Below are 14,569 nucleotides of genomic sequence, written 5' to 3'. Positions count from 1 at the left end.
GAGGTGTATTCAACTCTGGCAGTAAGCTAGATAATCTTGTAATAACTGAGAGTAAAGTGGAGGAGAAATTGTTGAAGATAAACACAAGAAAGGCACCTGGGGTGGATGGAATCTATCCAGTTATATTAAAGGAGGCAGCAATGGAAGTAAGCAAACCCTTAGCCATAATTATGAGAGCTTCCTTGGACTCAGGGGATGTACCCATGGACTGGAGATGTGCAAATGTGACCCCAATTCACAAAGGAGGATCAAAGGCTGACACAAGTAATTATAGACCTGTGAGTTTAACTTCTGTTCCCGGAAAATTAATGGAGGCACTGGTTAAAGAAGCACTGCAGGATCATCTAGACAAGACTTCAGTTATAGCTCAGACACAGCATGGTTTTGTTAAGTGGAAGTCTTGCCTGACCAATTTGATTGGTTACTATGATGCAGTCACAAATGAACTGGATGCAGGGAATAACTTTGATATTATATACTTGGATCTTAGAAAGGCTTTTGATACTGTTGCACATGGAAGACTGCTGCACAAATTGGAGCAGTGTGGCATTGGAGGTAAATTGCTGCTATGGATAAAGGGGTGGTTGAGAGGGAGAAGACAGGGAGTGGTAATCAATGGACACTGCTCATCGTGGACTAATGTTATTAGTGGAGTCCCTCAGGGTTCAGTATTGGGTCCATTATTGTTTTCTGTATTTATAAATGATATTGATGATGGTATATCAAGCTTAATGTCCAAGTTTGCAGACGATACGAAGGTTGGCAGAGTTGTCAAGGACATTACTGACACTATGCTGTTGCAACAGGATCTGGAAGGGTTGAGCAGATGGGCTGAGAGGTGGCAAATGAAGTTTAACATTGACAAATGTAAAGTACTACATATGGGAAACAGCAACCCCAGAGCAACGTATCAACTCTGTGGTACTACACTGACAGTGGTAGAGAATGAAAGGGATCTGGGGGTGGTTGTGCAGGCAGATATGAAGTTCTCTGAGCAGTGCAGACGGGCTGCAAGAGTAGTTCATTGTGTATTGTCAATGATATATAGGAATTTTTCTAGCAGGGATAAGGAGGTGATTTTTCCCTTGTATAAGGCAATGGTTAGGCCACACCTAGAGTACTGTGTACAGGCCTGGAGACCTCATTTCAAGAAGGATGTAGAGCTGCTGGAACGAGTACAGAGAAGGGCAACAAGATTAGTGAATGGAACAAAGGGGTGCTCTTACGAAGAAAGGCTTAAATTTTGCGAATTACAGTGTCTGGAGACTAGGCAGCAGCGAGGTGATCTGATAGAGGTGTAGAAAGCTTTGAATGGTTTGAGCATGCTCAATGCTGATGGGATTCTTCCTCTTGCTCAGAATAATCACCTGAGAGGGCATAAATTCAAATTGAGGAAAGACAGATGTAGGATAGATGTGCGGAAATTTGCCTTTAGCCAGCGGGTGGTTGGTAGGTGGAACAGACTTCCATCCCTTGTCGTGGAAGTTGATAGCCTAAATAAGTTTAAGGCTCAGCTGTACAGGTATTTTGAACGAACAGAGGGGTGAAGTGGAAGTGGTTATTTTTTATTTATTTATTTTACTTTAATTTTTTTTGGCTTATGCTGCATAAGCTTGCTTTCTTGCATCAAATGCCTCTACTAATGCTAATGCTAATGCTTAGTCATATTGCAGTGTCATATTAAGTCATATTGCAGTGCCAAGCGTCTCAGATAACACCTTTGATTCATGGGTTGATCTCTGCTGTAAGGTTTGCTATAACAGAACCTTAACTTTAACTGCAAATGCAAAGTACTACATATGGGTAGAAGTAACCCCAGAGAAACGTACCAACTGTGTGGCACAACACTTAAGGTGGTAGAAAATGAAAAAGACCTGGGAGTAATTGTGCAGTCAGATATGAAGTTTTCTGAGCAATGCAGATAGGCTGCCAGTGCAGGTCATGGGGTTTTGTCAATGATATATAGGAATTTTGCTAGCAGGGAAAAGGAGGTGATTATCCCTCTGTATAAGGCAATGGTCAGGCCACGCCTTGAGTACTGCGTACAGGTCTGGAGGCCTCATTTTAGGAAGGATGTAGATTTGCTTGAGCATGTACAGAGAAGGGCAACAAGATTGGTGAGGGGAATGAAGGGATCCTCTTACCAAGAGAGGCTTAAGTTCTGCAAATTGCAGTGGCTGGAGACTAGGCACCTGCGTGGTGATCTGATTGAGGTATATAAGGCCTTGAATGGGTTGAGCACGCTGAATTCTGATTGGATCCTTCCGCTTGTTCAGATTACGAATCTAAGGGGGCATAAATTCAAATTAAGAAAAGACAGATGTAGAATAGATGTGCCGAAATTTGCCTTTAGCCAGCGGGTGGTTAATTGCTGGAACAAACTTCCATCTGTCGTTGTGGAAGTTGATAGGTTAAATAAATTTAAGGAACAACTGAACTGGCATTTGGAGGGAATGGTGTGATTTTTTTTTTTTTTCTTTTTTTGGCTGATGCTGCATAAGCTGATACATTTGCTTTCTTGCATCACATGCCACTACTACTACTACTGTAGTGTGACCAAGGTTTTTGGTGCCAACAGCAGAAAAAAAAGTCAGAAATACGACTCTGTTTATTATTACTTTTTATTAAATTATTTAATCATGAAATAAATTGAATATGATTTAATTTAGTTGTTTATGAATGAATAATTTAATAAAATCGATCAATTATAATTATATTATAAATCTGGTTAATCAATATTATTTACCTTAATTAATTAGAAATAAATCGTAAAATGAAACTATTATTAAATATAGGCATTTGTAATAATTTATTTAGGTGATAATAACTGTAGTCATATTTTTAAAATGAAATCTAAAATCAGTTATTTTGAATTGTTTGTTTTAATTCTATTCGGTCCCTCTGGCTGCAGCCACATTCACCATACCGTATTTAAGTCAATTCGTTCGGGAGCACTACTGCTACTAAGAATTAAAAAGAAAAAGTATTATATTATTATTAATTAATTTTAAATACTTTACGGAATTTTAACTTAAAAATATAAAGCTTGATTTTTTAACCAGTTAGAAATTTTAGAATAATTTCTCAAATTTTATTTTTATCGTACCTTATAAACATTTAATTATCAAAGTTTTATTTTAGCTCCCTAGGTGGTACTGAAAGCATTCGTCTGCTGCTGTTTCTGTAACAGATAGAAGCATGTCAAGGACGCGTAATCGTGCTATCATGTGTTAGTGTCACTTTCATGATTGCATAGTGAAAGTTTCTAAGTGTATAAAATGTTTATAATTAATAGCAAATGATTTATTATTTCCAGTCCGTGATTTCAGAAATTGTAAACTTTTGTGTGTGATGTGATACAGTAATTTACTTTTTAAATTATGGCAAAATACTGATGAAATATGGCTGATAAATGGGAGTATTGGATTCCTAAAGATGGCAAACCACCTCCAGCCTATAAATTTAGACTTCGTGATGCTTCAGAGATTTCTAAAGACTTATTTCATAGCATGTGTAAAAAGATAGCCCAACTCACAAAGGTAAGTTAAAATAAAACGAAATTTACATACTTTTTTTTTGCTAATTTACTAAAGATTAAACACGCGAAAGCATCATTCTAGTGACGAATGTAATATTAAATATTTAACTCATTTTTAAATCTATAAATATAAAATATGGTGTTTGAAAGCAGTGAATCAAAACATAAGGCTTAGGCTATGAATGACAGGCACTGTGTCTCAACCTTTTCGAGAAAGAATGCCTACTCTTTCTTATCCATGTATACTTACTTTTTCACACCACCTACCTCTAAACTGGGGTTTAATAATAATTGGCACACCAGAAATTTTGTTTGGCATGGGGGTGGAGGGATGCTTGTTCTTTCCACATTGGTAGCTTTTACAAGGCACGTGACAGTACAATTATATAATTTTAAAAAATGCTGTGGGGATAAGATTTATCCCTCTTGCTCATTATGGGTGTTTTATTTTTAAATAAGTACTAGATGTCATGCAAAATCTTCAACAACCTGTTGAATGTTTCGTCTACTTGAGGAGCGAATCGGGAGTGGAGAAATCACATTTGTTGATTACGAGTGAATTTTATTTCAATAACTATTTGATATCAAATTAAAAACTTGAAATAATAGTTGTTTCAGGCGTAAAATTTGCATCTTAGACATTAAACCTTGCACTACTAAAAGATTCTTTCAATTTGATATTATTATTATCTGTACTTTTTTTTTTTTTGTCTGAAGTTTATTTAATTGACCATTAGAATGGATGACATCATTGTATTCTAGTGAAGTAACCTCATACTCATACACGCAGAATACGGGAGAATTTTTCTAGCGGGTATGCAAAAAATTCAAGCATATATTAAAAACTTTCATATGCTTTTATATTCTCATATAAATAAGGTTCGCTATTCAATATCCACTAGATCAGTTCTGCGCTGTTAGAAGTGTTATTAACAGTGTACTGTATTTAGACCTGAGGAAAATGATACCATAACAATTTTCGCAAAATTAAAAAAATAATAATAATTAAAATAAATTTAATTGGAATAATTTTGAAAGACGAATGTATTTTACTGCTATTTAAATTTTTGTATTCAGCAACATTAGGGGTACAAACTCTGCAGGGCAATGAACAAAATTATATTTAATTCCTCTTTCTGATAGTAGTGTAATCAAATAATAACCAAATAAATAATACAAATTAAATAAATGAATGAAAATACCTTCAGTATTACAACTCCTCTTCAAATATACAAGTTTCCAAGGTCTTCTAGGTGTTAGCAAAGTTTAGACATACTGATATAGGCGATAAAACAATCGTAATAGTATATTCTTTAATTAATTAACTAGTAAATTAACTTATTCTGTTTAATTCTAAACAAAGTTTTAGTAACCAAAATTATTCATTATTGTTCATCACTGTATGTGAAAAGTTATGCCTGGGATTTGGGGAGGGAGAGGACGAGATAAACAAAAAAATGTTGCATACCATTGTGCTATATTATGCGTAAAGTTTTAGTTAATGGGCCGTTAGTAAACCGTATATAGCGCTGGCGCCTAATTCATATCGTATCTCTATAGTAGCGCCTATGGCAAGTGCCTGTTTTGCGCATCATAGCGCCGGCCCTGACTGTGTATTCCGGTGTGTATATAAGTTCACCTTTTTTTTCCCTTTTTTTTTTAAATTTATGCTTATGCATATATTCGCCGTATAATAAGTCGACCTTTTGTTTTTTAACGGTTACCTTTCTTATTTTGCGTGGTGGTGTATTACAGTAAAATCCAAATTAAGAAACTGTCTATTTTTTTAATTAAATTGTTTCTGCTCCTTATTTTAAAAGTTTACATTGTGACATTTTATTACACTGCACAGTAAAACTTAAAAAAACACAGTAAACGTATACAGTATTCCAATGGTTTCAGCCTTTTTTTTAATAACGGCTACCCTAAGTAATTTATTTTATTTTGCGGCACCCCTACTCAATTTTCTGCCTGTTTGATCCAATTCTCTCTCTGTATATATATATATATGATGTTTATTACAATAATATAATTAAAAAAATTACATTTCATAATACAAATTATATATATACAGTACATAATTTTATTCTTTATATAGAAGTACTAAGTAAACGTCAATTATAGATCACCACAAAATTAAAAAGATACTGTACACCATTTTATAATGAAATAAACATATAAATTAAAAAATAATAATAAGTTTAAATAACTTAAACCCAAATTACGTGGCACCCCTAGAATATTGTTGCGGTACCCCGGTTGAAAACTACTGTAGTACTGCCTTATGTAAAAGGTTGCGAAACCGAACCTACAGGCATGGTGATGACTTAACATCAGTCTTATTGATGCTGTGTGTGTGAGTGTGGGTATATATACATGGGAGGCTTTTGTTATGTAACCAAGCTATTTATGCCTGTTTTGTACTGTACCGTAAATTGTTTTCTCTGTAAATAATGTCCCCAAAATGAAAACACGTTTGCTGTGGACAAACTCGAAAGTTGACTTTTCGAGTTCTTGAAAAAGTGAACTAGAAAATAAAACTCCGACGAATCCAGGGGCTCACATCTGGTGAGTATGGGTTGGAACACCCAGGGTCCTGAGCTGGATATCATCATTCTACTCTCTTTCTCTCTCTTGGTATTTCAGAATTTTTTTTTTTTTTTTTTTTTGGCTGGTGCAGCATAAGCCTCAGGCTTCCTTGCACCATATGGCTAATAATAATAGCAATATTTCTCCCTGATTGGGGGTTTCACCTCGTGATGGGTATTGTTACCAAGTGCACAGGGTGGTTGTTTTTATGATATAAGAACAATAATAACTATTTTCATCTGATGAAGAAGGCGACAAATTCCTTGGTTCTAAAAGGTCAGTGGCGATGTATATTTGTGTAAAATATATGTGCAATAAATTGTAAATACAGCAGGCCCCCGTTATAACGCGGTTCGCTATACGCTGATTCGCTATAACGCTGTTATTATATTATAACCCGTGTCTGACTATAACGCTGTCACAGATCACTATAACGCTCTTTTACAGATTACATTTTTGACATATTTAACGAAATCGTTTCATTTGATGGAGTCGATAGCTTGAAAATGAATAGCAAAACAGCATTAAAACGTTTCCCACGCCGTCTTGAAAAATTTTCCCACGCTCAGTGAAATTTTCTCGCACGCTAATTTAATTTCAGTACAGTGGCTTGTTACGTAGTTCCTAGATCAACATTTTAAAAAATGACGAAGTATATTGCTTGTAATATTTGCGTTATGTGCATTTATCCGAAGTCTAGTCATCACTCAGTATCGTATTAGACAACGTGCGAAACGGACAGTTTACTCGAACATTGTATCATAATTAATGCAACCAACGCAGTTACATTTTCGAAGAATGAAAAAAGAATGAAAAATCAACAACGTCTGAGCACAGTACGAAGACTATAAATGTAAGAAAAAGACTGAATTTGAAAATTAGACGTTTTGAAGCGAATCGATTCCGGTCAACGACAAGCGGATGTGTGCCATAATTTAGGACTTCCAACTTTAACTGTAAGAACAATTATAAAAAAATAAAGAATTAATTTTTGCAGCGGGAAAGGTAGCTGTTCCACTGCAAGCAACTAGGGCTAGGCCGGCTATTAGGATTGAAATGGAAAGACTTTAATTTTAATGAAGATAATGTCCAATGCAGAATTCAGTTAAGTTAAATATTGAGAGAGAGAGAGAGAGAGAGATCGTATCTGAAGAAAACTCGCCTAAAAAAAATGTGGAACCATTTAAAACTGGTAAGGGCTGGTAGAATAGATTTAGAATGCAGATCAAGGAGCCGAAACTTTCAAAAAAGAACTTGTTAAAATTATTGAAGAGGGGTATTATGTGTTATACTTCTCAACAAGTTTTTAACATAGATGAAGCAGGACTTTTGTGGAAACGAATGCCTAAAAGAAGTTTCATATTGAAAGAAGAAAAAACATGCCAAGTTTCAAAGCGGCGAAGGATCAGTTGACGTTATTGTTGGGTGGTAACGCTGCGGGCCATTTAAAATTAATACCCCTTTTAGTTTATTTGGAAGAGGGCCAAAGTTCAACTCAAAATCCACACATTTTTCATGATTAAATTCATCCATTAAATTAAATCAATTAAATTCATGATTTTAATTGGAATTTTAAGTTTACTTTTGATACGCAAGTAGTTACCACATAATTATACGTATGTAATGCAGAATATTTTATATGTGCAAATATTTGAATATTAAATATTTTGACCGACATTTGTGCATCTTTTCATTACCGTTTATTATTGATTAGGAAATATCCTATGGCATCGACCGCAGCTCACAAATACACATGTTACCTTATGGGAAAGCGGCGCTCGCTTAGCGCGGATTCACTTAGCGCTCTGTTTTTCCGGAACGAATGATCAGCATTAAGCGGGGGTCACCTGTATATTAACATAACAATAATTTTAAATAGTCCGTGCCTTTCTGATATTACTTGCCTTTAATTCAAGCGTAGGATTTTGTACCCGACGTATAAGTTTGGCAGATGGGATGAGAAGTGGCAACTGAAGTGTAACATTGACAAATACAAAGTACTGCATATGAGTAGCAGTAAATCCTGAGTGAAGTACCAACTGTGCGGTACTACACTCAGGGTAGTGGAGAATAAAAAAGACCTGGGGCTAATTGTGCAGTCAGATATAAAGTTTGCTGAGCATTGCAGACAGGTTGCTGGAGCAGGTCATGGGATCTTGTTAGTGATATGCAGAAATTGTGCAGGTAGGGATAAGCAGTTGATCCCTTTGTATAAAGTAATGGTCAGGCCACACCGTGAGTACTGCAAACAGGTCTGGAGGCCCCATTTTAGGATATGGAACTGCTATAAAGAGTACAGAGAAAAGCAAGAGATTGGTAAGGGAAACAAGGGATGCTCTTACCAAGAAAGGCTTAATTTCTACAAACTGCAGCGCCTTGAAACTAGGCACTTGTGAGGTGATCTGATTGAGGTGTTTAAAGCTTTGAATGGATTGAGAAAGCTCAGTGCTGATGGAATTCTTTCTCTTGCTCAAACCATACGCATGAGGAAGCACAAATTCAAATTGAGGAAGGACGGTTCAGAATAGATGTACGGAGGTTTGCCTCTATCCAGTGGATAGTTGATTGCTAGAACATTCTTCCAGCTGTCATTGTGGTGGACGTTTATAGCTTAAATGAAATCAAGGAAGAACTGGGCAAACGTTTGGAGCGAATGGATAGGTGAAATGGAAAGGTTTCTTTTCTTTGTTTTCTTTTTTTTTGGCTGATGCTATTTAAGCTTGTTTTTTTTATATGCCACTACTAATGCTAATATGCTGGAGAGAACTATTCGGCAACGAAATCTTCCTTCAACTTTGTTGCGGCTACACGATATTTTGCGGGGAGAATGGTTACAATTAGTAGACAAAAACGCACTAAAATACCTTATAGAACATATAACGAACGATAGCACTTACTTTCATAAGTGCTATGATTTGTTATATGTCGGTTATATAGATATTTTAAGAAAGAAATCAATGTTCATAAACTTTCACTTGTTCAACTGTTTGACTAAAAGTTTAGTGAAAACAGTAAAAATATTTATTCGAAGCTGTAAAACTTATTTATTCGAAGCATTTAATTAAAATTTTGTTTTTCAAAATAGTGTGATTTTTCGCATTAATTTTATTTAATTTTATCCTCCTTAATGATTGAGGATAAAACTTACACCTATTTAACACTAGTTAATTCTGGGGCGATCCGACCACATATGCATAGGGCGCCAAATTTAAGGCAAAAATATACTATGAAGAAGATTTTTAAAAAAAAAATATATATATATAGATAAACTAAAGAAGATTTCATCATTTCAATCCTCGTGGAACATGAATTATAATTTTTATTTTTCGACATTTCTGAGAATTTTTTAACATGTCAACTCTTTTATTTATGCAAAAATAAATATTTCAGCAAAGTTATATTTTAATTTGCAATATGGGATCAAGATGACACTCCACAATTTTGATAAGCAATAACTCGGCCGCTCAGGAACATGTTTCCCAGTTTACCAAAACCTAGCATACATCTGCCCATGGCATTTGTGGAAGGGGTTAGGAATGCATGATACGACTAGTTGCATGATCCACTCCAGTCGACTAGGGTATAGATTTCAGGATTTGCCTACAGTAATGACAGTACTGTCATTATTAACAACCCTGCCAATCTTCGTATCATCTGCAAACCTGGACATTAAGCCTGATATACTTGCATCAGTATCATTGATAAATGCAGACAACAACAATGGGCCCAACACCGAACCCTGGGGGACACCACTAATAGCATTCGTCCACGAAGCGCACTGTCCATTGATTACCACTCTCTGTCTGCTCCAACTCAACCATTCTTATATTCATAGCAGCAACATTCCCTTAATGCTATACTGCTGCAAGTGTACAGCAGTCTCTCATACGCAACATCATTAAAAGCTTTCCTGAAATGCAAGTATGTGATATCAAAATTATTTTTTGCATTCAGTTCCTTTGTGACCAGATCGCTGTATTCAATCAAATTGGTCAAACAAGATCTCCTCTTAACAAACCCATGTGTCTGAACTATAATTGCAGTCTTGTCTAGATGATCCTACATTGCTTCTTTTATCAGTGACTCCATTATTTTTCCCGGAACAGAAGTTAAACTAACAGGTCGTAATTACTCGTCACCCTTTGATCCCTCTTTGTGAATTAGTGATACATCTGCACATCTCCAGTCCAGGGGACTTCCCCTGAGTCCAAAGATGCTCTCATAATTATGGCTAAGGGTTTACTTATTTCCTTTGCCGCCTCCTTTAATATAACTGGATAGATACATTAACCCCAGTTGCCTTTCTTATGTTTAACTTCAACAATTTCTCTTCCATTTTGCTCTCAGTGAATACCAAATCATTTAGTTCCCAGTTAGAGTTAGATAAACTTCTGGCGTCCACTGCCTTACAGAATTCCTCATGTGTGAATGTAGATGCAAAATTCTCATTCAGTTTGACAACTACCTGAGCAGGAAAATCAAAAGTCGAATCACCAGTCTGATTCATCCCCTTCTTCTAGAGTTTATATAAATAAAGAAATCTTTGCTGTTTTTCTTTTCACCCTTCCAAAGATTTCTCGTAAGCTACCTTCGTTTGCCTAATCTCCTGTGTGACTTACAGACTAGCTTATATCTACCATTGCCTTCTGTGTTGCGGGATAATTTATATGCACCCCATGCATTTTTCTTCTCTGCCACGAGTCTCATTAATTCATCTGACATACACTTAGGCCTAAACCTTGAACAATATTTCTGGTATAAAAAGACTGGTAGCTTCCAAGATTAATTCCTTGAATGCTTCTCATTTAGAATTTGTTGTTGGTTACATCATCAGTTGGTCCAAGTGTATAGAATTTAAAAACTGTCTGAGATCACCATAGTGGCCTTTACGAAGGCAAAAACCATTCCCTTTGCCTTTGATAGTAGTTACACCTTTAAGTAAATTCACATCAGTACGCTGTGATCACTGCCACCTAGTGGTTCTTTATCTGCAGACTCTTAATGCATGAATAATCACTGCTAATAATCACATCAAGAGTATTACTCTCTGTGGTTGCCTCTCGAACATGCTGTTATAGGAAACAGTCAACTAATAAATCCACAAAAGTCTTGCTTGTGTGCGAGTGACCAAGCCACAAGTTACAGTCAATATCTGGAAAGTTAAAATCCCCCAATTTAAGACATTCTGATTTACTGGCCCACTCTATTTCTCTGTACAGTTGTTCGTTGTACTCATCAGAATAAAACAAACAACATCAGAATACTAACAGCATAATCCTTCCTCCTCTCCTATCCTGTTTTCCTTTCTGTACACATTGTACTTCCCAAATTCAAATTCTGCATTCTTTATATCTGTGTGGCACAATATTTCTGATATCTCAACAATATCCGTCTTTGATGTCTTGATCAGCATTTCGAATTTATTTTTATACTCTTAGCATTCGTGTACATGCAATGAAAGTATACGCTGTGTGCAGAAATCGTGGGATACGTACCTAGTAACGGGTAGGCCCACCTTTCGCCAGGATAAGGGCAGTCACATGGTGAGGCATTGAGTCCAGTAGTTCACGAAAGCACTCCATAGGTATTTCCATCCAAGTTTGCTGCAACACTTCCATAATTCCGTCGCATTCCTGGGTGGAAGATCCAAAGCTCGAACGGACCTTTCCACAGCATCCCAAAGATGTTCCACAGGGTTCATATCTGGTGAACGGGGAAGGCCATTCCATTGTAGTAAAATCTGCGGAATGCTCAGAACCATGTTCTTGTCACCACGGCTCTGTGGGAAGGCGCATTGTCCTGCTGGAAGAGTGGATTGCCCTGTGGGTGCACGATGACCATGAAGGGATGCAGATGGTCTGCAAGGATGGTCACGTCACCTGGACCATTCAGAGATGTGTCTAGACATATCAGAGGTCCCATCGTGTGCCAGTTTTTAAACTGGCACACGATGATTACCGACCATCCACCTTCCTAAACAGTTCCTTGTTGACATGGTGGGCGCATAGCTTCATGTGGTTTCCATCAGACATGCAACCTCCCACTCGAAATAACTGGAAATGGGACTCATTGGACCAGGAGACCCCCATCTCCAATCATTAATGTCCAGTGCCGATGTTCTTTCACCCAGTTGAGGCTTAGAGACCTCTGTTGTGGTGTTAGCAATGGGACTCTGGTAGATTATCGGCTCCCATAACCTATTGCGACTAATGGTCGCCTAATGGTCTTGGTGGAGACGTTTCTGGCACCTCCCTCGTTGAAGTCGGCGGTGATTTGTGCCATTTCGTTCTCTGGTTTGCTGAAACTGCGAGACAAGTCGACAGCCATGTTCATCCACTCCACCCACAGTGCTGTCCACGATGAGATGTTATTCGTTATTCCGGAAAATGGCATATTCCCGATTCATTCTTGATACTGTCGAACAACCCTCTCTAGAATCATCCACTGGGGCTGCCTGCAGGATTCGATCCTGGCACCATTCCTATGGAACATCGTCTTGGACAGCTTCCTTGTCTCAGACCTTGGAGAAGTGGACGCTCTGGCATTTGCTGACGACCGCATTTTCTCAGTCTCCGTGAACTCAAGGGCAAACCTGTCCTTGGAGCTACTCAGAACTGGGCAAAATAGAATCACCTGAGAATATCACCGAAAAAAAAAAACTCAGCCTTGCTGAAAGGGAACCTGGACCTACGTTGATCTCCTCAAATTAAGATAAACCAGACGACGATCAAATTCACCAAACAACTCAAATATCTAGGGGTCGTCTTAGACCACAACCTATCCTTCAGAGACCACCTACAATACATCTGAACTAAGATTAGGAAATACACTGCCCTCGTTGTGAAGGTGGCTCGAAGGAACTAGGGCGCCTCCGTAGCCAGGTGGGAAGGAGCAGCAGTGCGTGGCACACGCTTCTTGATTAGACCGGGGTTCGAGCCCGTCACCACCAAATACGGAGGATGCGGAAAGGTCAGGGAATGACCACCGCATATCCAGGAGCAATATGGCCTTAGTTGCTAATACTCCTAAAAACCAAATAACAAACAAACATCGAAGGAACTGGGGCCTCAGCCGGCATATGCTACATATCTTCTACAAAGCCGTATTCATACCCATCATCACCTATGCCTCTGGCATATTTTATCACAAGGTTACCACCGCAGCCAACCGACGTATCATTGACTCAACCCAAAGATCGATTCTACTATTTACTTCTCGCGCTGCAGCACGGTGAGCACCCATGCCTTACAGGTCCTGACCGGGGTTCTCCCCCTTGATCTGGAGATTGTGGCAAAGGGCACCTCAAAGACTTGTCTCGGACATACAACTGACCCAACAGGTAACCGCTCCACCGAAAAGAAGAGGCTCTACACTCACCTGCTGCACGTGTGGCAAGACAGATTGACGAACTCCCAACATAGGGGAAATAACCAGAAAGTTTATACCTGACGTCGGCAGGGTCTACCCTAAGTTTCCAACCTGGTTCTCACCTGGACTCCATATTGCGTGGACGGCATATCTGCTCACTGGATATGGCACCATCAATGCCAACCTTTTCCTTTTGGGAATTGAAGAGGACCCTACCTGTGTCTGTGGCGGTCTGGAGAGCTGGCAACACATAATGTATTGTTACGCTCAAGCGCTCCTCACAAGAAGATGAGTGCTCACTGCGATGGAGCGCAACTGAACCCTACACATGACAACCAGGATTGACAACAGAACATCCCTAACAAACGACAAGAACTGTATAAACCTTCAGAACTGGACGGCATGAACCCAAGCTACCACACTAACACACTTGAAGTGACATGCGCTCTGTGCCATTGTATACAAAACAACAGCCTGCGAGGATGATATGCGCAGACACAGCCCCTTGCTGGCGAACCTATGGACTAGCCGGATGAGTGCAAGGGAAACAGACAAACCTGATCAGGAAGAAATACCAGCTAATGGCACGAACTAAGCAAGGGACTGAACTGTAACTGGAACCACCAAATTCCACCGGAACTGGCCATTGATCAGCATCCTGACAATGACTGGCAACCTTCTGTGACAAAGGATAAGGAAAAGTGGTTTTTTTTTTTCTCTCATTCCTGAAGGAACCTGATCACTGCACTTGATATGGATACTGGAATTGGCACCTCTACTACCTGGACAGGTCTTCACGAACAGCCACAAACCATCGGACTTGATATTTATCAACACAGAACTTCACTGATATGACTAAACTGGTCGGGACCTGGTCCCATGACTGATATACAAAATGGGAACACCAATACGACTGAAGACCAACTGTAGCTTGCTATTGGCCATCTTGGCTCTCAAACCATGCTCCCTTGCATGGTCCTATCTTTTCCCCTCCCTGCCGCTCCTCTTTTTGCCTGGTAGGGCATGGACCTGCCCCACTGATTATCTGGGGTTGCCTTCCCTATCGTCCCCATA

General features: G+C 38.5%; 1 protein-coding gene across 1 annotated transcript in view; it reads left to right on the top strand.

The window, feature by feature from the left end:
* Positions 1-3,401: 3,401 nt before the first annotated feature.
* The window catches only part of LOC150078320 (uncharacterized), a 296,643-nt gene continuing 285,475 nt past the window's right edge, over positions 3,402-14,569 (top strand). Inside the window, exon 1 of the mRNA XM_090384528.1 lies at positions 3,402-3,539. Coding sequence (XP_090240654.1) covers positions 3,402-3,539 — 138 coding nt within the window. The remainder of the gene's footprint in view (positions 3,540-14,569) is intronic.

The sequence above is a fragment of the Mastigoproctus giganteus genome, chromosome 11 (assembly GCF_048544385.1).
Source record: "Mastigoproctus giganteus isolate SK-2022 chromosome 11, ASM4854438v1, whole genome shotgun sequence".
Taxonomy (NCBI): domain Eukaryota; kingdom Metazoa; phylum Arthropoda; class Arachnida; order Uropygi; family Thelyphonidae; genus Mastigoproctus; species Mastigoproctus giganteus.
Note: the sequence above shows the minus strand (reverse complement) of the source record. Positions and strands in the feature narration are given on the sequence as shown.